The sequence below is a fragment of the Cherax quadricarinatus genome, chromosome 9, assembly GCF_038502225.1.
Source record: "Cherax quadricarinatus isolate ZL_2023a chromosome 9, ASM3850222v1, whole genome shotgun sequence".
In the NCBI taxonomy this organism is placed as follows: domain Eukaryota; kingdom Metazoa; phylum Arthropoda; class Malacostraca; order Decapoda; family Parastacidae; genus Cherax; species Cherax quadricarinatus.
Genome location: NC_091300.1, coordinates 37,388,639 through 37,412,413, shown reverse-complemented (window position 1 = coordinate 37,412,413; position 23,775 = coordinate 37,388,639). Strand labels below are relative to the sequence as shown.

The 23,775-nt window shown below is 40.1% G+C and overlaps 1 protein-coding gene across 2 annotated transcripts in view; it reads right to left on the bottom strand.

Moving 5' to 3' along the window:
* The window catches only part of LOC128685954 (uncharacterized), a 39,014-nt gene that overhangs the window by 11,534 nt on the left and 3,705 nt on the right, over positions 1–23,775 (bottom strand). For both annotated transcript variants that reach the window (XM_070083392.1, XM_070083391.1), the window contains 5 exons: positions 20,658–20,783; positions 19,871–20,061; positions 11,432–11,542; positions 10,128–10,273; positions 9,788–9,892 (listed from right to left, as the gene is read on the bottom strand). In XM_070083392.1, coding sequence (XP_069939493.1) covers positions 9,788–9,892; positions 10,128–10,273; positions 11,432–11,542; positions 19,871–20,061; positions 20,658–20,764 — 660 coding nt within the window. In that variant the 5' untranslated portion in view covers positions 20,765–20,783. The remainder of the gene's footprint in view (positions 1–9,787; positions 9,893–10,127; positions 10,274–11,431; positions 11,543–19,870; positions 20,062–20,657; positions 20,784–23,775) is intronic.

Genomic DNA, 23,775 nt, shown 5'->3' with positions numbered 1-23,775 from the left:
AAGAATGGGTAGGACTCTTCAGAAAGATTAATAAAGTCAAAGGCAAAATTATAATTTTATTAAATATTACATAGGCTCTAGTGTAACAAGAATATTTTAATAAAATTCACGGTTCTCTGTCTTCCAGACATATGAAGCTTGATGAAAAAAAAATTCTCAGAATGGTTGGTCTTGCTTAAGAGATCTTGAAAAACTGGCAAAGATTAAAGAGAAGAATGAGCGTACTGCATATCCACGGACTGTGCGAAGGCCATTTACACTGTGTAACACAGGAGACCACGTGACTGACTGGAAGAGCGAGGTGGGTTAACAGGAGAGGCCTTTGTATGGATTAAGGAAGCAATGAATGATATACAGCAAAGAATGAAAACAAGATATAAAGCGTCAGGATGGGCGAGTGTAACAAGTGGAATACCCTAGGGATCGTTACTGGGTCTGCAATGATTTTTGTAGTATATAAACTATCTTCTAACAGAAGTTAACTCCTATATATTCTTGTTTAAGGAAGATGGAACAAAGAAACACCCAATTCAACTCTAATAACTAACCAAGAAACTGCTAAAATATACTAAATTAGCCACTTTTTTATTTGCTTTAACCAATTCCTTAGTCAATATCGATGCCAAAACCAATCCTGATGGAAGCCCAACCAATCAAACAACGTCTCCCTCTTTCTGTATTCACTGATCAGGAACCTACTAACCTCCAAGGTGAACTTGGATTCTTTCAGACTGATGGCAGTTCATAAAGAGATTCTTATGAGCCTTGACTCCAATAAAATTATCGACAAAATTATTGACACAGGTGAACTATTATGAAATCTCCTTACTTTATAAAGTAAAATTTAAATATTCATTTTTAAACTATAATTGTTCAATCAGAATACGCAACCTATATGTTTTTTTTTTTTTTTTTTGCGACTTGCAGATACGCATTACGTGCATTGTCATTCCCATAAGTAACATATTTTAATAGGTTTGTAAAATAATTGTCCAATTTTAAAGTTTATTCATCGAAAACTTTCATATAATTATAATTATTCAAAAAGGCTTATGTGCCACTTGCATTCAGTTATTCATTCAGTTAATTAGTTTTTGCGGCGATAATGTGTCATTCTTCTTATTGATAAACAAGACAAATATTAAACGGAACAGATTGATGAGTATGTTTTTGAGTTAAATAACAATAAAGAATATGTGTGAAAAGTACATAAGAACATAAGAAAGAAGGAACACTGCAACAGGCCTACTGACCCATGCGGAGCAGGTCCATGTCCATCCACCCCCGGATTAGCCCAATGACCCACCCATTCTGGCCACCTCCACTCAAGGAAGGAGCAAGGCACCAGACCCAGCAGCACAAGCTAGTCAGGTCCAACTCACACCCACCCACACCCACTCATGTATTTATCTAGCCTATTTTTAAAGCTACACAACGTTCTGGCCTCTATAACTGTACTCGGGAGTATGTTCCACTCATCCACAACTCTATTACCAAACCAGTGCTTTCCTATATCCTTCCTGAATCTGAATTTTTCCAACTTGAAACCATTGCTGCGAGTCCTGTCTTGGCTGGAAATTTTCAGCACGCTATTAACATCCCCTTTATTTATTCCTGTTTTCCATTTATGCACCTCGATCATATCCACCCTTATTCTACGCCTTTCGAGAGAGTGCAGATTCAGGGTCCTCAGTCTATCCTCATAGGGAAGATTTCTGATACATGGGATCATCTTTGTCATCTTCCTCCGTACGTTTTCCAGAGCATTTATATCCATTCTGTAATACGGTGACCAGAACTGAGCAGCATAGTCTAAATGAGGCCTAACCAAGGATATATAGAGTTGAAGAACAACCTGAGGACTTCTATTATTTATACTTCTAGATATGAAGCCAAGAATTCTGTTAGCTTTATTGCGAACACTAATGCACTGTTGTCTTGGTTTTAGATTACTGCTAACCAGAACTCCTAAATCCTTTTCGCAATCAGTAGTATTAAGATCTACATTATTTAGTTTATATGTGGCATGGTTAATTACCTGTCCAACATTTAAAACTTTGCATTTGTCAATATTAAACTGCATCTGCCACTTCTCCGACCATTGCATCAGTCTATTCAAATCATGACTCAAGAAATCGTAATGACACGATTGCAAACAAACCATACCCCCGGCCGGGATTGAACCCGCGGTCATAGAGTCTCAAAACTCCAGCCCGTCGCGTTAGCCACTAGACCAGCTAGCCACAATAAGATTCATCCAACTAGGTATTTGTGGTCACAGAGGTGCCTGTGCTAACCTTTCTATGGTGTAGAAATATACCTAGTTGGATGAATCTTATTGTGGCTAGCTGGTCTAGTGGCTAACGCGACGGGCTGGAGTTTTGAGACTCTATGACCGCGGGTTCAATCCCGGCCGGGGGTATGGTTTATTCAAATCATCCTGGAGTGCTCTAGTGTCTTCATTTGAATGAATTGGATGGCCTATTTTGGTATCATCAGCAAATTTGCTTATGTCGCTATTTATTCCCTCATATATGTCTTTTATGTAAATTGTGAACAACAACGGGCCCAACACTGACCCCTGAGGAACACCGCTTGTGACGTGCCCCCATTCTGAGTTCTCCCCATTTATGTAAACTCTCTGCTGCCTATTTGTCAGCCATGCCTCTACCCAAGAAAAAAATTCTCCTCCTATTCCGTGTGCCTTAAGTTTCCTGAATAGCCTCTGGTGTGGAACTTTATCGAAAGCCTTACTGAAGTCCATATACACAATATCATATTCATTACCATGATCTACCTCCTCAGACACCTTAGTGAAAAAGTTAGTAAATTCGTAAGACAGGAACGCCCCTTTGTAAACCGTGTTGAGATTCATTAATCAATCTGTGCCTGTCAAGATGACTAAGAATTGCTTCGGCAATTATTGATTCCATAAATTTTCCCACTATGGAGGTAAGGCTTATTGGTCTATAGTTCGAAGCCAAGGACCTGTCACCTGTCTTGTAAATAGGTATTACATTTGCCTTTTTCACTTATCAGGCACTACGCCAGTTTGTAATGATATGTTAAAAAGATTAGCCAAAGGTATGCTAAGTTCCTCTTTACATTCCTTTAACACCCTTGCAAACAGTTCATCAGGACCTGGGAATTTGTTAGGGTTTAGTTTCTCTATTTGTCTGAGGACCATGTCACTAGTTACCGCAATCGTGCATAGTTTATTATCATCCTGTTCTACATAATCTATTATTTCAGGAATATCGCTAGTATTTTCCTGGGTGAAAACTGAGAGGAAGTAGGTATTGAGAATTTCACACATATCTTTATCACTGTCAGTGATCTGACCAGAGTTACTCTTAAGTGGGCCAATCTTGTCCCTAATCTTACTTCTGTATACCTGAAAGAACCCTTTTGGGTTAGTCTTTGAATCCCATGCGACCTTAGCCTCATAATCCCTTTTTGCTTTTCTTATTCCTTTCTTTATTTCTCTCTTTAATTGAATATATTGATTTCTTAACTGCCCATCCCCTCTTTTGATACGCCTATATATGCCTCTCTTTTGACCAATGAGATGTTTTAATCTATTGTTCATCCATTTGGGATCATTTTATTAGATCTAATTTCCCTACTATGAACAAAAGTTGTCTGGGCAGCTAGAACTATGCTCTGAAAAACGTCATATTGGCAACCAAGATCACCTTCCTGACCCATAGTCAGGACATCCCAATTTAGCCCACCCAGGTAATTTTCCAGTCACATGAAGTCGGCCAAGTGAAAATCTGAGACAGAGATTTGATTGCAGTTATCTGGGTAATTCCATGATATATTGACTGTTGAGTAGACTTCAGGATGTACATGTTTATAGAGGAGCCAAAGATATATCAGATCACTTTTTAGTTGTAGCTACACTGAGAGCAAAGGGTAGATGGGATACAAGAAGAACAGAAGCATCAGGGAAGAGAAAGGTGAAGCTTTATAAACTAAAAGAGGAGGCAGTTAGGGTAAGATATAAACAGCTATTGGAGGATAGATGGGCTAATGAGAGCATAGGCAATGGGGTCGAAGAGGTATGGGGTAGGTTTAAAAATGTAGTGTTAGAGTGTTCAGCAGAAGTTTGTGGTTACAGGAAAGTGGGTGCGGGAGGGAAGAGGAGCGATTGGTGGAATAATGATGTAAAGAGAGTAATAAGGGAGAAAAGTTAACATATGAGAAGTTTTTACAAAGTAGAAGTGATGCAAGGAGGGAAGAGTATATGAAGAAAAAGAGAGAGGTTAAGAGAGTGGTGAAGCAGTGTAAAAAGAGAGCAAATGAGAGAGTGGGTGAGATGTTATCAACAAATTTTGTTGAAAATAAGAAAAAGTTTTGGAGTGAGATTAACAAGTTAAGGAAGCCTAGAGAACAAATGGATTTGTCAGTTAAAAATAGGAGAGGAGACTTATTAAATGGAGAGTTAGAGGTATTGGGAAGTTGGAGGGAATATTTTGAGGAATTGTTAAATGTTGATGAAGATAGGGAAGCTGTGACTTCATGTATAGGGCAAGGAGGAATAACATCTTGTAGGAGTGAGGAAGAGCCAGTTGTGAGTGTGGGGGAAGTTCGTGAGGCAGTAGGTAAAATGAAAGGGGGTAAGGCAGCTGGGATTGATGGGATAAAGAAAGAAATGTTAAAAGCAGGTGGGGATATAGTTTTGGAGTGGTTGGTGCTATTATTTAATAAATGTATGGAAGAGGGTGAGGTACCTAGGGATTGGCAGAGAGCATGCATAGTTCTTTTGTATAAAGGCAAGGGTGACAAAAGAGAGTGCAAAAATTATAGGTGGATAAGTCTGTTGAGTATACCTGGTAAAGTGTATGGTAGAGTTATTATTGAAAGAATTAAGAGTAAGACGGAGAATAGGATAGCAGATGAACAAGGAGGCTTTAGGAAAGGTAGGAGGTGTGTGGACCAGGTGTTTACAGTGAAACATATAAGTGAACAGTATTTAGATAAGGCTAAAGAGGTTTTTGTGGCATTTATGGATTGGGAAAAGGCGTATGACAGGGTGGATAGGGGGGCAATGTGTCAGATGTTGCAGGTATATGGTATAGGAGGTAGGTTACTGAAAGCAGCGAAGAGTTTTTATGAGGATAGTGAGGCTCAAGTTAGAGTATGTAGGAAAGAGGGAGATTATTTCCCAGTAAAAGTAGGCCTTAGGCAAGGATGTGTGATGTCACCGTGGTTCTTTAGTATATTTATAGATGGGGATGTAAGAGAAGTAAATGCAAGGGTCTTGGCAAGAGGCGTGGAGTTAAAAGATAAAGAATCACACAAAGTGGGAGTTGTCACAGTTGCTCTTTGCTGATGACACTGTGCTCTTGGGAGATTCTGAAGAGAAGTTGCAGAGGTTGGTGGATGAATTTGGTAGGGTATGTAAAAGAAGAAAATTAAAAGTGAATACAGGAAAGAGTAAGGTTATGAGGATAACAAAAAGATTAGGTGATGAAAGATTGGATATCAGATTGGAGGGAGACAGTATGGAGGAGGTGAATGTATTCAGATATTTGGGAGTGGACGTGTCAGCGGATGGGTCTATGAAAGATGAGGTGAATCATAGAATTGATGAGGGGAAAAGGGTGAGTGGTGCACTTAGGAGTCTGTGGAGACAAAGAACTTTGTCCTTGGAGGCAAAGAGGGGAATGTATGAGAGTATAGTTTTACCAACACTCTTATATGAGTGTGAAGCATGGGTGATGAATGTTGCAGCGAGGAGAAGGCTGGAGGCAGTGGAGATGTCATGTCTGAAGGCAATGTGTGGTGTGAATATAATGCAGAGAATTCGTAGTTTGGAAGTTAGGAGGAGGTTCGGGATTGCCAAAACTGTTGTCCAGAGGGCTGAGGAAGGGTTGTTGAGGTGGTTCGGACATGTAGAGAGAATGGAGCGAAACAGAATGACTTCAAGAGTGTATCAGTCTGTAGTGGAAGGAAGGCAGTGTAGGGGTCGGCCTAGGAAAGGTTGGAGGGAGGGGGTAAAGGAGGTTTTGTGTGCGAGGGGCTTGGACTTCCAGCGGGCATGTGTGAGCGTGTTTGATAGGAGTGAATGGAGACAAATGGTTTTTAATACTTGATGTGCTGTTGGAGTGTGAGCAAAGTAACATTTATGAAGGGATTCAGGGAAACCGGCAGGCCGGACTTGAGTCCTGGAGATGGGAAGTACAGTGCCTGCACTCTGAAGGAGGGGTGTAATGCTGCAGTTTAAAAACTGTAGTGTAAAGCACCCTTCTGGCAAGACAGTGATGGAGTGAATGATGGTGAAAGTTTTTCTTTTTCTGGCCACCCTGCCTTGGTGGGAATCGGCCAGTGTGCTAATAAAAAAAATGAAACTAAGTGATTTGTGATCACTTTCCCCAATCTCATCATTAACCTCAAGATTATTAATTAGTGAATCTTTGTTGGCAAGAACCAAACCAAGCAGATTGTTTCCTCTAGTTGGTTCTGTCACAACCTGTTCTAAAAAGCAATCCTGAACCGTATCAAGAAAGTCACTAGACTCAAGATTTCCTGTCATATTGTTCCAATCAATTTGTCTAAAGTTAAAATCTCCCATTATCACAACATTTTCATATCTAGATACCTTATGAATTTCGTCCCATAACAGCTTACCGCACTCCCTATCAAGGTTTGGGAGCCTATAAATCACACCCAAAATTAATTTGTCCCTCGAGAAACTGTAGCCAAACAGATTCTGTGTTCGATGTTTCTAATCTTATATCATGTCTAAGACAACAATTTAAATTTTCTCTGACTTACATCGCCACTCCACCACCCTTCCTGTTGACCTTGTCAGTGTGGAATAGTTTATAACCCTGTATGTTGCATTCAGAAGGCATTTCTCTATCTTTCAGGTTGAACTAGGTCTCTGTTATACCAATAATATCTATATTACCTACACTTGCAAGTAATCTTAGCTCATCTATCTTATTTCTTAGACTCCTACTATTTGTATAGTAAACTATAAGGGAGCTAGTCACTCGTTGCCCTCTACTATCCCTCTTTGTTTGTTGATCAATTGATTTGCCATTACTAGCAACTTTATTTTGAATATTGTCTTTTAAACATATCCCTGAGGTATCCCAGTAATAACTGCTTTTTTTAACCCTAATGCTGCATCCTGATTGTTTCCCACAAACACCCATACCTCTATAATCTATCAGTTTAAATTCCTAGACAAGTCTTCAATTACCCTCTCAATTGAATTGGCTAATGCAACCACTCCATCCCCAGAGAGATGAACCCCATCCCTTCCATACATATCACGTTTGCCAAAGAATAGGTCCCAGTTATCAATGAATGGGATTGCAAGTTCCTTGCAGCACCTGTCTAGCCAGCAATTTATACCAATTGCCCTAGACATTCATTCATTGCCTACTCCCTTTCTAGGCAAGATGCTACATATGACTGGGATCCCTCCCTTAGACCTAACTACTTCTATGGCTGACCTGTACTTATCCAGCAGCTCCTCTCTCCTGCCCTTCCCAATGTCATTACCCCCAGCACTAAGACAGATAATGGGCTTGTTCCCATTACCTGCCATAACATTATCCAACCTGCTATGTCACCAACACCAGCTCCAGGAAGGCACACTCTCTGTCTGACCTTTCTGTCTCTGTTACAAAATGCACTGTCCATATATCTTACCTGAGAATCGCCTACTATTAAAACATTCTTACCTTGATTAGCAGGGGAATCAGTGGTACCTTCAACCTCACTAACCACTGAAGTACACTCGTCTTGGAGAACAGAGAATCGATTTCCTACCTTCACATCTTCTCTATTAACTCTCCTCATCTTCCTTCTTCCTGAACTGTGAACCACTTGCCACTTAAAGTGGCTGTCACTATCACTGCTGGTGACCATTTCCTCCTTACCAGCTAAATCCTTCTCACACTCACTCCCAAACTCATCTATGCGAAGCTTCAGCCTCCTATTTTCCTCCTGAAGAAGTAGAATCTCCTTCAACACTTGAACCTGAGATTCTAAAACACTACAACAAGCCATGGTGCTTGGTAACAGCCCACGCCAACTCCCAAGAGCTTAGGCAGGTATGACCGCAGGTGACCACTGACCTCAGCGTAGACCGGTCTGCTCTTAGTGCTAGGACCTAAAGCCCCGTCGTGCCTAATACGTAAGTCAAACTTCCCAAATAGGCGAAACTCGCAAAAATTTAACTTATCCAGAAAAAAATTATAGATTGATGCATATATTTTTTCACTGACAGCAATGTAAAAAAAAAAATTATCAAACCTAAATATTGATACAGACCTGGTCATATACACAGCACCGGTGTATAATATTTTAAACTTAAGATTTAATATAAGTCTGCCCGAAATGCCTAGCCATGCTAGGTGTTCTAGTGGTACACTCTGTAATTATTATTTTACTACATGTAAACCACACAATAACCAAATTCTGTAAACTCAGCATTGTAATACTTATAGAGAATAAACTTTGAATTTGAATTGAATTGAATTGAATTGAATCTTCACCTGTGAGTATCATGTAGTGCTTCCGGAGGTCACCGCCCAGCAACCAGGAAGCCTAGGCTTCCTGGCTGCTGACCTAGAAGAGCAGAATATCAACATAAACACTTCTAGACTGAGGACTGGGAGTGTTAGCCATAAGAAGAGGCATGAGAAGTAGTGCAAGAACGACGAACAAGAGGGGATCTTATTACGGAATACATAATGCTGTTGGACCCGAGACAGTGTAAGAGAATGTTATTATAAACCACACACGGAGACTAATTTGTACAGCAATTTGTAGAGAGACAGGACAGCTCGAGTCCTTACAGGAGAGGAATTTAAAGTTAAGAGGCGGGGCCAAGAGCTAGATCCCACTCCTTTTTCCTTGCAAATTATAACAGGTAATAAAACACATGCGAGTCCACACACACACGCAAGTGTTTGACACATACCTGGCTAACCATGTCAAGAAATTAGAGAAAGTGCAAGGATTTGCAACAAGACTAGTCCAGGAGTTGAGGGGTTTGTTTTACGGGGATAGGTTGAGGGAACTCAACCTGACAACACTTGAAGACAGGAGGGATAGGGAAGACACGATAACGACATATAAAATACTGAGAGGAATTGAGGAGGTGGATAGGGACAGAATGTTTCAGAGATTGACACAGCAACAAGGGATTACAACCGAAAGCTGAAAACTCTTATGAGTTACAGGGATGTTAGGAAGTACTTCTTTAGTCACAGAGTTGTCAGGAAGTGGAACGGTCTGGAGAGTGATGTAGTGGAGGCAGGAGCTATACATAGCTTTAAGAAGAGGTATGATAAAGCTCATGGAGCAGGGAGTGAGTGGACCTAGTAGTGTCCAGTGAAGAGGCGGGGGCCAGGAGCTATGAATCGATCCCTACAACTACAATTAGGTGAGTATATACAGACATTTATAACTCGGCCACCCCATTGCTGCATTCTTATTACACAAATAATGTGAATATTACATTGTGAAGCTGGATGAATGAGGCGACACAAACCACCAGGTACACATAACGTGTAGTGAAAACCGGTATAGTGAGAACTACTATAAATAGGTATTGTGGAGGCAGAGTAATAATGGTGGGTATAATGAGGACAGGTGTAGTGATGACGTGTGTAATGAGAATAGTAGTGATGACAAGTGTAGTGATGACGGGTACAATGAGGACAGGTGTAATGAGAATAGTAGTGTAATGAAGACAGGTGAAGCGAGGACAGGTGTAGTAAGGGCAGGTGTAGCGAAGACACTTGTAATAATAACTCACCATAATAAAGCCGTCAGCGTGGAAGCTGCGAATAATGTTTATAGTGACCTTCTCTTTCTGCTTCTGATGCATTAGGACGCTGGGGGAGACAAACCAGTACGTGTTCTGCGTATGACATCACCTACCATTAGTTACCACATATGTCTCACCTCTCATTTGAGACTGAATCAACGATTCAAACTGACTCACGCTATGTATCATTTAAAAAAATCTGAATGTCTGCTATAGAACATTTAAAATATCGTCCCACACAAGTTTTCACTGGCCACTTTTTGAATTGGGTAGCCATACAACACACCTAAAATTAACTTTTCACATCCTTAAATAAAGGGCAGCCAACCTTGGATGGTGTGCCATCATAGTCCTGCTTGACGAAGGCATAACCTGGACGGAATCTCTCCTCATTGCTCTTGATCCAGGTGTCCGTCGTAATGACTACCTGATACACTCGACCATCGCCTACACCCAGTTTGTCCAAGTCAGTGTCTGCCGAAAGAAAAGGTTTTAACTGTCTTAATAACGGTACTGACATGCACATGATATCTTCCACAACGGAGCTCTTTACATGAAAGTTAAACCTTTTCTCTCGTCGGTTCAAAAAAAAATATTGATGTCTTATCCATTGACTAACTAAAAATTTTAGCTACTGTTGTGGGTAAATTTTAGTTAAAATCAAGTGCAGTAGCTAGTTTTTAGAGAGAGACAGCCAGAGAGACAGACATACAGACATATATACAGACAGACATACAAACAGACATACAGACAAAATGCAGGAAGGTATTCATTCGTTTTTGTGGATTTTTTTATAATTTTCCTAAATTCAGCATGTGTTAATATGAATAATATAATAATTGTTTTAAAATGTGATGTTGATTTGATCCTTCAAGAAATTTTGTGTTAAGGAGGGTGTGCAGCGGCCTCGGAGTCATACTGGGGAGAGAGGATAGCATAATGAAGTAATGTGTGAGCACTGATTGTGGTGAAATTGTCTAGTAGTCCGCCGTCATCGAGGCCATAATTGGGTGTTTCGGCCCAAATCTGTAATAGAAACCCGTGTTAATGTCTCCTGCTGAAGAATTGGGACAGGAAATTTGCGGGACCTCCAGAATTACGTGTGGATGGTGCAGTAATTAAATGGTAAGTGGTAATACAAATTTCTTTTCTAATAACACTACTGCATTATATGCATTGTACAATAATTGTATTCTATGTATCCAGCAAGCCAAATAATATACAGTCCACACTATTTTATAATTCACCATTATTGGTATTAATGTTTAATATTGTAATTATTAATTTAATGTCAGGTCAAGCTTTTTTGTGAGTGGTGATGGAGTGAGCATCGAAGGAGTGACACTCCTGTGACCTACTGTGACTAAGTCCCACTTACCTCACCCAAATTACTTGCATGTAATAACTCAGGTAATACCTTGTAAACCTCATGCAGGTAATATCTCACAGTTTTTATATTACATGTCAAATGTTTATTTAATAAGTGTTATTTTGGTAAACAGAAGTGACTAAATAATGAAAAGTACTGAGACTAACATTGTTGGAGTTTTACATGCGGATGTTGTTAGCCAGTTCATAAAAATAAACCAAGAGTTTATCAGGAACCCGACTGAGAAAAAGAAAGCATATTACCTATGTAGTGATTTTCGAGGTCGTAGTAGTAATCATCATTCTGGTAGAAATACTCGATGGTCACAGTTGGTACAGCCTTCACGATGATGCTACGCACTATGTACGGAACCCCTACGTGGATAAGATGATGGATAAAATTTCTCCTGATTCATGTTTTTTAAGGGTACAGTTTATAAACTGTACCTGTGCACTAACAAGAATATTTTAATCCCTATAACGTGGATTATAATAAACTCTTAGGGAATGCAGTGTGAGAGATGTATAACTCCGTGTATATACCACGCGTCCTTAAGAAACTGCACCTTATATGGTTAATAAAAATAAAATAATTATTATTTTTTTATCATTCTTCAGTACACTGTGCTAAACAATGTATACATTCATATACTAGTATGTCTTTATGTACCATTGTATACCTGTGTATAAATCTGTATGAGCGCAATATCAATACCAACATTCATTTTCTAATATTTCTAACTATCAATCGACCCTTTAAGAGTTTTCTGGAACCTACAAAAAATGAGGTGGAACTCTGTATGGCAAGTGAGTTAATAAACTAACTGACGTCAGTAGAGGGAATTCTCATGGTCAGCGTCACAAAACTTTCCTGGAGTTTACTGCCAGCTGATGGATGCTTAGCTTCTAGGAAGAGCCCTTGAAAGTAATGGATGTGATGCACTCAGTTGTTACAGATGTCCTTCTGTTCCTACTGACCTGTCTGTGGCCAGACTTTAGTAAGTTTATTCAGGTATACACAAATACAATTACATATATTATCATACATAGCATCATACGTGTAGAGAACCTAGGATAACCCAAAAAAAGTCAGACAAAGTGACTTGTGGATATTTGTCTGGACTGCCTCCATGTGAGTTGTCTACCCTTGCAAGCTCTGTTGACACCAAGCTCTGAGGCTGGTATCTCAGCCTCACAAGTGGCTTATAGGACAGATTTCCATAAATGACTGATGTTGCAAGAAATCTCGCCTGCATGCGCGAATAAAGGACTAACTTACTTGGTGTTGGAGAATATATCCCAGTCTTCAACCTCCCTAAGCTTTAGCCCCTCTGGACTTCCCCTCAGAACCACGTGCAACCGGGAGCCTTAATTCCTGCAATATTCAGTCGGTATTAGTGACCTGCCTGAACCTCAGAAAATCCCGTTTCCAAGGGGGAGAGTAACCCCTAGTATAACTATACAGGAAGTGACACTAGGTTCTAAGCTTAACAACGAGGAGACGCCTGTAGGGTACGCTACCTACCTCTTCCTTGAAGGGTAAATCGATCAATTAAAATGTACCTTCCAACCACCTTTGCCAACCCGGGTGTATGTGTGTGTTTTGGGTGGATGTAAGGGCCCCCCAACTCAGCCGTACCATCCGTGGCATGTTGGGATCTTCGTACGACGTATCTGCCCTGTGAAACTTTAGGACCGAATAAGTTTCCACATGACTTATTTCCATTGGGATCCTTTTAATACCTCATTATTATAGTATAAAAGATATATATTATTAATATACTATAAAGGAGATATACTAGGGCTAAGGTAAAATGCGTTATTTACATTTACATGTGTGTTTGCTAAAAAAATTAAAAATCATTCTCCTCTCTTTCTGTCGCTACATTCATCAGACATCTTTTGGCTCTCGTCTTGAACTGGCTCATGCTATGACTGGCTTTGACATGTGCAGGCAGTCTGTTCCATTCCTTTATTGCTGCTACTACAAAGGTGTGCCCTCTCCCTCTAGTACTATGATTGCTTTGGTTCCCAGCCTTGACAAAATTGGCAGCAAGATATTCTGAACACAGTTTGTGAGCAATTTTATAAACTTGATTTAACTTCAGTTGTTTTACTCTGTCTTCAGCATTCAGCATATCCAATTATCGTAATTCATCTAGGCCTACATGTTCTCTTAGACCCAGGTCCAGGATGAATCTTACCATTTTGTTCTGGGCGATTTGTGGTCTATCTTTCAGCGTTTTTTTTTTTTTTTTTTTTTTTTTATCAAGGCAGAGTACCATGAAGAGCAAGCGTAGTCCATATGACATTGTATAAAGGCTACAGATGTCCCTCTTAACATAATGATAAATGGATCACCTATCACAAAACTAACAGAGGGAAAATTCTTAGGAATCCACCTTGATAATAGACTCAAATTTCATACACATATACATCAAATTTCTAAGAAAATTTCCAAGACTGTAGGCATACTATCGAAGATACGGTACTATGTTCCACAGTCAGCCCTCCTGGCCCTATATCACTCTCTTATTTACCCCTATCTCACCTATGGAATTTGTGCATGGGGCTCAACAACAATTAACCATCTCAGACCACTAATTACCCAACAAAAGGCTGCAGTTAGAATGATAACAAATTCTCACTACAGGCAGCACACTCCACCAATATTCAATACACTAAACCTACTCACCATACAAAACATCCATACTTATTACTGCACCTATTACATACATAGAACACTTAACTCTGATATTAACCCTCCCCTCAAACATCTCCTTGCCAACCTCAACAGAACACATGACCATAACACAAGGCACAGATCACTCTTTGATGTTCCTCGTGTCCATCTCACACTATGCAAAAACTCAATGCACATAAAAGGCCCTAAAATCTGGAATTCATTACCTGTAAATATAAAAGAAACACAACCTGTTTATAAATTCAAGTCTCTTCTCAAAGATTACTTACTCACCCAAAACCAAATAAATACTGAATAACTGAACATTATAAATTGTATATCTTAAATGTTTCTCACAATTATATCACATAAATGTTAAACCTAAAACCCAATCTAACTTTATTATTTTTTAAATACACTACCTAACAGAATCACTACCTAACTGAATGCAACCATATGACCTGTCTTTGTAATACTCACTTGTGCTTTATAGTTATCTGTTTACATTAATGTTTTATCACTGATTTCATCATTGCTTAGTAGCAGCGCTGTATAGTCCTTGTGGCTTAGCGCTTCTTTTTGATTATAATAATAATAATAATCATTGCTTAGTTAATCTTAAGTTAATTTTAAGCCAGCCCGTAATGCTATGCATAGTATAAGTGGCTTTGGCATACTGCTCTTATCTGTATTTTTTTTGTACCTCTGTATGTGTGCACAAATTGGAAATAAATAAATAAATAAATAAATAGGGCCCTGCGAGCCTCAGTACGTAGACACTGTGCTTATCTGTAAAGGAACTTCAGTCTGGCTTTACTACACTGTTCCCTATCAGTTCTCCTGACATACATGGATCAAAGGGGATTCCCAGATATTTTACTGAGGAAACTGAAGTGATGGGTTCCCCATTACACCGGACATTAAAATTATTTACCCTTCTCAGTTTATGTTTCGTGCCAGAGTGTGGCTTCCGTTTTTCCTAGGTGTAACAATAGTTTGTTGTCTACTAACCATTTGCTGCAGGACTCCAGTTCCAGTGTTATTACATTAGCTATATCTTGTGGGTCTTTACCTGACACTAACAGAGCACTGTCATCTGCAAACAGTAAGAGTTTGCACTTGACACTGATGGGCATGTCGTTTACATAACATAGGAATAATAAAGGACCCAGAATACTAGCTTGGGGAGCTCCACATGCTATCGGCTGGGGTTCTGATTCTGTTTTGTTGATTTTGACAATTTGTGTCCTGTTGTTATGGTAGGACTAAACCAGTCTACGGAACCTATGCCGATAGCTTGAAGTTTCTTACATTATATATTGTGGTTGACAGTATCGAAGGCCTTTTGCAAGTCTGTGAGGTTCCCTATCGACATTTCAGTTCTTTTGTAATCCATCAGGTTAATTAAGGAGGGGTCGGTTGAGTAAGATCTCCTAAAGCCTGATTGGTAACTATGGAGAATGTTGTTGTCGTTAAGATACTTAATTACTTGAGCGTGCACCGCCCTCTCTAGAATTTTGGATATTATACTGAGCATCCTAACAGGCCTGTAGTTGCTGACATCAAGCCTATTATTTTTCTTGAAGATAAAAGTAACTCTGGCCTCCTTGCATCCCCCCTCCGCCCCGGTACGGTATTAGTGGTGATGGACAAATTTATTATGTGAGCAATGGGGATTGGCAATTCAGAGGCACCATCTGTTAGGAATTTACCAAGAATGTTATCTGAGCCGGTGCTCTTAGCTGGGTTTAATCTGCTTAGTTCTTTTTGCACGAAGTCATGAAAAATGATTAGCCCGGGTATTGCTGCCTTCAATATAGCCCTGAGCTCCTGTTGATCATTCGGCGTAAGGAAGGGTCGAGCCTCTATCCTCCGTTCTATATTCGCTGTCCGATCTCTGACTAGACTATTAAGAACATAAGAAAGAAGGAACACTGCAACAGGCCTACTGACCCATGCGGAGCAGGTCCATGTCCCCCCCCCGGATTAGACCAATGACCCATCCCCCCCAGATTAGCCCAATGACCCACCCAGTCTGATCATCTCCACTCAAGGATGGAGCACTGCACCAGACCCAGCAGCACAAGCTAGTCAGGTCCAACTCACACCCACCCACACCCACTTATGAATTTATCTAACCTATTTTTAAAACTACACAACGTTTTAGCCTGAATAACTGTACTCGGGAGTATGTTCCACTCATCCACAACTCTATTACCAAACAAGTGCTTTCCTATATCCTTCCTGAATCTGAATTTTTCCAACTTGAAACCATTGCTGCGAGTCCTGTCTTGGCTGGAAATTTTCAGCACGCTATTTACATCCCCTTTATTTATTCCTGTTTTCCATCTATACACCTCGATCATATCCCCCTAATTCTACGCCTTTCGAGAGAGTGCAGATTCAGGGCCCTCAGTCTATCCTCATAGGGAAGATTTCTGATGCATGGGATCATCTTTGTCATCCTCCTCTGTACGTTTTCCAGAACATTTATATCCATTTTGTAATACGGTGACCAGAACTGAGCAGCATAGTCTAAATGAGGCCTAACCAAGGATATATAGAGTTGAAGAACAACCTGAGGACTTCTATTATTTATACTTCTAGAAATGAAGCCAAGAATTCTGTTACCTTTATTGCGAACACTAATGCACTGTTGTCTTGGTTTTAAATTACTGCTAACCAGAACTCCTAAATCCTTTTCGCAATCAGTATTATTAAGATCTACATTATTTAGTTTATATGTGGCATGGTTATTTACCTGTCCAACATTTAGAACTATGCATTTGTCAATATTAAACTGCATCTGCCACTTCTCCGACCATTGCATCAGTCTATTCAAATAATCCTGGAGTGCTCTAGCGTCCTCATTAGAATGAATTGGACGGCCTATTTTGGTGTCATCAGCAAATTTGCTTATGTCGCTATTTATTCCCTCATCTATGTCGTTTATGTAAATTGTGAACAACAACGGGCCCAACACTGACCCCTGAGGAACACCGCTTGTGACGTGCCCCCATTCTGATTTCTCCCCATTTATGCAAACTCTCTGCGGTCTATTTGTCAGCCATGCCTCTACCCCAGGAAAAAAATTCTCCTCCTGTTCCGTGTGCCTTAAGTTTCCTCAATAGCCTCTGGTGTGGAACTCTATCGAAAGCCTTACTGAAGTCCATATACACAATATCATATTCATTACCATGATCTTCCTCCTCAAACACCTTAGTGAAAAAAGTTAGTAAATTCGTAAGACAGGAACGCCCCTTTGTAAAACCGTGTTGAGATTCATTAATCAATCTGTGCCTGTCAAGATGGCTACGAATTGATTCTGCAATTATTGATTCAATAAATTTTCCCACTATGGAGGTAAGGCTTATTGGTCTATAGTTCGAAGCCAAGGACCTGTCATCTGCCTTGTAAATAGGTATTACATTTGCCATTTTCCACTCATCAGGCACTATGCCAGTTTGTAGTGATACGTTAAAAAGATTAGCCAAAGGTATGCTAAGTTCCTCTTTACATTCCTTTAACACCCTTGCAAACAGTTCATCAGGGCCTAGGGATTTGTTAGGTTTTAGTTTCTCTATTTGTCTGAGGACCATGTCACTAGTTACCGCAATTGTACATAGTTTATCATCATCCTGTTCTACATAATCTATTATTTCAGGAATATCGCTAGTATTTTCCTGGGTGAAAACTGAGAGGAAGTAGGTATTTAGAATTTCACACATATCCTTATCACTGTCAGTGATCTGACCAGAGTTACTCTTAAGTGGGCCAATCTTGTCCCTAATCTTACTTCTGTATACCTGAAAGAATCCTTTAGGGTTAATCTTTGAATTCCTTGCGACCTTAGTCTCATAATCCCTTTTTGCTTTTCTTATTCCTTTCTTTATTTCTCTCTTTAATTGAATATATCGATTTCTTAACTGCCCATCCCCTCTTTTGATACGCCTATATATGCCTCTCTCTTGACCAATGAGATGTTTTAATCTATTGTTCATCCATTTGGGATCATTTTTGTTAGATCTAATTTCCCTACTCGGAACAAAAGTTGTCTGGGCAGCTAGAACTAATCTTTGAAAAACGTCATATTGGCAACCAAGATCACCTACCCGACCCATAGTCAGGACATCCCAATTTAGCCCACCCAGGTAATTTTTCAGTCCCATGAAGTCGGCCAAGTGAAAATCTGGGACAGATTTGATTGCAGTTATCAGGGTAATTCCATGATATATTAAAACTAAGTGATTTGTGATCACTTTCCCCAAGCTCATCATTAACCTCAAGATTATTAATTAGTGAATCTTTGTTGGCAAGAACTAAGTCAAGCAGATTGTTTCCTCTAGTTGGTTCTGTCACAACCTGTTTTAAAAACCAATCCTGAACCGTATCAAGAAAGTCACTAGACTCAAGATTTCCTGACATATTGTTGCAATCAATTTGTCTAAAGTTAAAATCTCCCATTATAACAACATTTTCATATCTAGATGCCTTATGAATTTCGTCCCATAACAGCTTACTGCCCTCCCTATCAAGGTTTGGGGGCCTATAAATCACACCCAAAATTAATTTGTCATGTCCCTCGAGAAACTGTAGCCAAACAGATTCTGTGTTCGATGTTTCTAATCTTATATCATGTCTAAGACAACAATTTAAATTTTCTCTGACTTACATCGCCACTCCACCACCCTTCCTGTTGACCTTGTCAGTGTGGAATAGTTTATAACCCTGTATGTTGCATTCAGAAGGCATTTCTCTATCTTTCAGGTTGAACTAGGTCTCTGTTATACCAATAATATCTATATTACCTACACTTGCAAGTAATCTTAGCTCATCTATCTTATTTCTTAGACTCCTACTATTTGTATAGTAAACTATAAGGGAGCTAGTCACTCGTTGCCCTCTACTATCCCTCTTTGTTTGTTGATCAATTGATTTGCCACTAGCAACTTTATTTTGCATATTGTCTTTTAAACATATCCCTGAGGTATCCCAGTAATAACTGCTTCTTTTTAACCCTAATGCTGCAACCTGATTGTTTCCCACAAACACCCATACCTCTATAATGTATCAGTTTAAATTCCTAGACAAGTCTTCAATTACCCTCTCAATTGAATTGGCTAATGCAACCACTCCATCCCCAGAGAGATGAACCCCATCCCTTGCATACATATCACGTTTGTCAAAGAATAGGTCCCAGTTATCAATGAATGGGATTGCAAGCTCCTTGCAGTACCTGTCTAGCCATCAATTTATACCAATTACCCTAGACATCCATTCATTGCCCACTCCCTTTCTAGGCAAGATGCTATATATGACTGGAATCCCTCCCTTAGACCTAACTACTTCTATGGCTGACGTACTTATCCAGCAGCTCCTCTCTCCTGCCCTTCCCAATGTCATTACCTCCAGCACTAAGACAGATAATGGGCTTGTTCCCATTACCTGCCATAATATTATCCAACCTGCTATGTCACCAACACCAGCTCCAGGAAGACACACTCTCTGTCTGACCTTTCTGTCTCTGTTACAAAATGCACGGTCCATATATCTTACCTGAGAATCGTCTACTATTAAAATATTCTTACCTTGATTAGCAGGGAAATCAGTGGTACCTTCAACCTCACTAACCACTGAAGTACACTCGTCTTAGAGAACAGAGAATCGATTTCCTACCTTCACATCTTCTTTATTAACTCTCCTCATCTTCCTTCTTCCTGAACTGTGAACCACTTGCCACTTAGAGCGGCTGCCACTATCACTGCTGGCGACCATTCCTTCCTTACCAGCTAAATCCTTCTCACACTCGCTCCCAAACTCATCTATGCGAAGCTTCAGCCTCCTATTTTCCTCCTGAAGAAGTAGAATCTCCTTCAACACTTGAACCTGAGATTCTAAAACACTACAACAAGCCATGGTGTTTGGTAACAGCCCACGCTAACTCCCAAGAGCTTATCCGGCCACTGAAACATCGGAGGTTATAGCCCAAATTATTGTACTTCAAATACATCATGACGTACCACTGGTTATAAGGAATTCTTCGAAGTTCTCATCTTTTAGGTGTGTGAAGGTTCCCTGAACAAGTGACCAGTCAGGCCTCACCACAGAATGAGTGAGAGTATTGTTCTCAGCATCATTCGCGTTCTCCAGTACTCTTGCTGTCAGCCAAGGCTCGCCGGCATCGTCCCTCCAGTAATGTGATTGGTTGACACTGTAAGGAGAGTACGGCATTGTACAGTAAGGCGATATACTATAGATACGTGGGTTGTGCCAGGAGGTCTATGTCCAGAGACTGGCTGAACGGTAGGAGCTTCACCCACCTCCCAGAGATTACTTGTAGCAGAGTTTAAGTACCACAATAATTTGAATATTTCTACTTCAACAACAGAGAGAGAGCTCCTTCTACAGTGGGAATGGGTCAGCTCTTTGGAATATTGCTGCTTAATAGAGAAATGCAACAGCTGAATGGAAGCTAGTTATTCATAGCAAAAGAAGGAAACATTACACAAATAACCCGCACATAACTGGTCATGATTCATAACACGAAAAATTCCGTCGTGAATTACACCCAGATAGAAATGTGTTCTGAATCCACGTTATCCTGATGCTAATGGAAGAGCAACAAGGGAGTAAATATTAGTACGTAGGTGGGGGTGTATGGGAGTGCATAGTAAAGAGACATAGCTTCTAGAAGACCTTAGAGTTCATACCGAGGCTATTTGCCGAGAATTAAATAGTGTTGCTACTTGTATCTCTGAGTCTTCTCTAGACTCGAGATAGTTTGAGTAAGGATGGTGGAGTACTGACCTGAGGGTTGCGTTGAGGAGCAGAGCGTCCCGCCTCTCCATCTCGTGCATCATGGCCCTCAACAAAACCAAGATGAGGATGATGAAGAGTGTTCCAAAGATAAACATGTTGACGATGTCACCTTCCCTTAAGTAGAATAATAACAAAATATAGAACTGAAACATTGATACTAAAATTAAAACATTTTTGCTCTCTTCTCCTCCTCTGTATATATACATGATTCAGACTTCAAATAATTATAGTTTTTTGTATAATTTTATTAATTCAAGACCAATCTTAGACTTAGCATTTAAGCTAATGTGTGTATCTCTCGTGATGTACTTGAACCCCGAGCAACAGAGCATGTACACTTGAAACTATACATCATATCTGTGTGAGTGTGTGTGCATTTTCAATTTGCTCTAATACCTATATTAGCTATTAAGTATCAGACTGGTGATGAAAAACTTGCATGCACCCTTAATGACCCTTTGTATATTCGATGCGCTTTATATGCACTGAGAGTAATGTGCACTTGGAGGGGTGTATATATATATCAGTGTGTATACTCGTAAAGTTACTATAATCCATATATCAGGGGATTTAAGTATTCTTGACCGGTGGCGCATAGGTGACACGTAGCTCTCTCGACCCTTGTGTAGTCGGTAGTTTTTAATAAGTCGGTTATTAACGCCGAGATGTATATCTGAGTGCATATTCACCGAGAGTTAACTCAATCCCCATTATAGGGATTAAGTTTACCTTTACTGGTGGTGTACAGGTTACATGTTGCCTTAAGACCTTCATATAGTACATAGGCTTCAAAGGAAAACCAAACATCCAACTTTCTTAGTCACTTTGTATATATTCTGAAGCATACAATTCTCCTTGTGTGTTTGCACTGTTTGTTATACTCCTCGTATTCAAATGCGTCCATGAATCTAAGGTTGACATGTTAAATGTGATTCCTTACAATTCGCAAATGCTCTTATTGTGTGAATTGTGACATGTTCGAGTCAGAAATCAGATTTATAGGTGTGGTAAAATTGTAGAGTCAGGGTACACTGGGGTTGTAATATGTTATTTCATCATATCTTGACACATGCATTGAACTAAGAACGAGATTTTGGAATGCATAACGATTTTGCAAACAGACGACATTAATTACAAACATTATCTCTCAGTCCCCAGCAGGATTCGAACCTTCAAACTCTGCATCAGAGCATACAGTACTTTATCCACACAACTAGACGTCGGGAGTTTAGCTTGGTTAGCAGGAGCTGGGTTAAATGTCCAGGGTTCGATTCACGGTTGGTCACAGTCCTGTATTTGCTCACGCACACACGCACACACACACACACACACACACACACACACACACACACACACACACACACACACACACACACACACACACACACACACACACACACACACACACATACAGGGCTAGGAGCTGTGGCTCAGGACCATAAGCTTTGACTCCCTGCAACCACAGCTGAGTACACACACACAGATATATATATATATATGTATATATATGTATATATATATATGTATATATATATATGTATATATATATATATATATGTATATTTATATATATATGTATATAGGGACTCTCATCCTCAGAGAAAAAAATAAACTTGCTTCAGGGAAAACTCAAGATTCTCCCTGAAGCTGTTTGAGAAATTTCTCCTACCACCCCCTATATTATGTATATATATTTTATTTAAAGACAAAATACATTGACGAAACATTCACAAAAATATGATACAAAGTATATATATATATATGTATATATATATATATATATATATATATATATATATATATATATATATATATATATATATATATATATATATATATATATATATATTAAATATAGGGAGGTACCACCTCTAGAACTGTCATGGGGACTCTCATCCTCAGAGAAAAGAATAAACTTGCTTCAGGGAAAACTCAAGATTCTCCCTGAAGCTGTTTGAGAATTTTCTCCTACCACCCCCTATATTATGTATATATATTTTATTTAAAGACAAAATACTTTGACGAAACATTCACAAAAATATGATACAAAGTAAAACAACATAGGTAACTCAGAGGTACATCTCGAATACTGCGGTGGGCCGCGTGCCCAGAATGCTGCAGGCATTTCCTCTCTGGATCGCAACACTGAGTCTCTGAAAGAGGAAGCTGGTCGCCCTGTGGTCCTTGGTTTCTATGATGAGCTTTTCACCCAGCTCTTTGAGGAACTTTAGAGCACACTTGCCCCATGCTCCAAGGGTCTCCGACCCTATTGGAAGGAAGTTATAGCAAGGGGGAAGGTCTTCATATTTTCGGATCTTCTGGGTCTCCCTGTGGCTGGCAGCTCCACCCCCTTCCACTACAGAGTATGGCAAGTAGGTGTCTGCCAATGTGGCAGCACAGGTGTAGTCCCAGGCAATCTGCTTTCCATCCTTCCAGGGTAGCATAGTGGCTCCATCAGGACGCTTTTGACTTCCATCAGACCTCTGTACTTGGGGTTCCCGTTGAGCTGGGCAACGGGCTGTGGCGAGGCTTCTCTTTATTATGTCATTGATCTCCTCATGTCTGGCATACTTCCCTTCTGCTGTGTGACACACGAGACCATGGAGTCCGAATTGATCAGCTGTCGCCCTGCCGCAAATACACCTATGTTCGGTGAGGATGGGGGCGGCTAGGCGAAGAGCAACACCAATCCGAATGGCCTGTGGGTCGAGACGGGTGCCCAGGGAGGAATTGGGAACAGCTAACAGGAAATCTCCTGAGTGTGGTGCCTTCACTGCCAGGAGACGAGCTTTGTTCTTTCCTGAAGCATTGGAGAGCATTGTGTTGGCGATTTTTTCCATGATCGGTTTGTCCCAGTGGGACTGTTTGTGCTGTTTGGGAGGAGCTGGTCTACTGGAGGAGTCTGTAAGGGTGTCCCACCGAATTGCTGCTTCAGTAAACCTGGGGTCTTGAGCTCCTACCAAGTCTCTCAAGCGTTCGGGGCACTATCTTCTTGACTAATGCACTGGAAGCCAAACACGAAGACAGAAAAGCAGGTAAAGCAACATGCGTTGCTTTACGCACCCCTATACCTCCCAGTCGCACTGGGAGGGTTGCCTGATCCCAT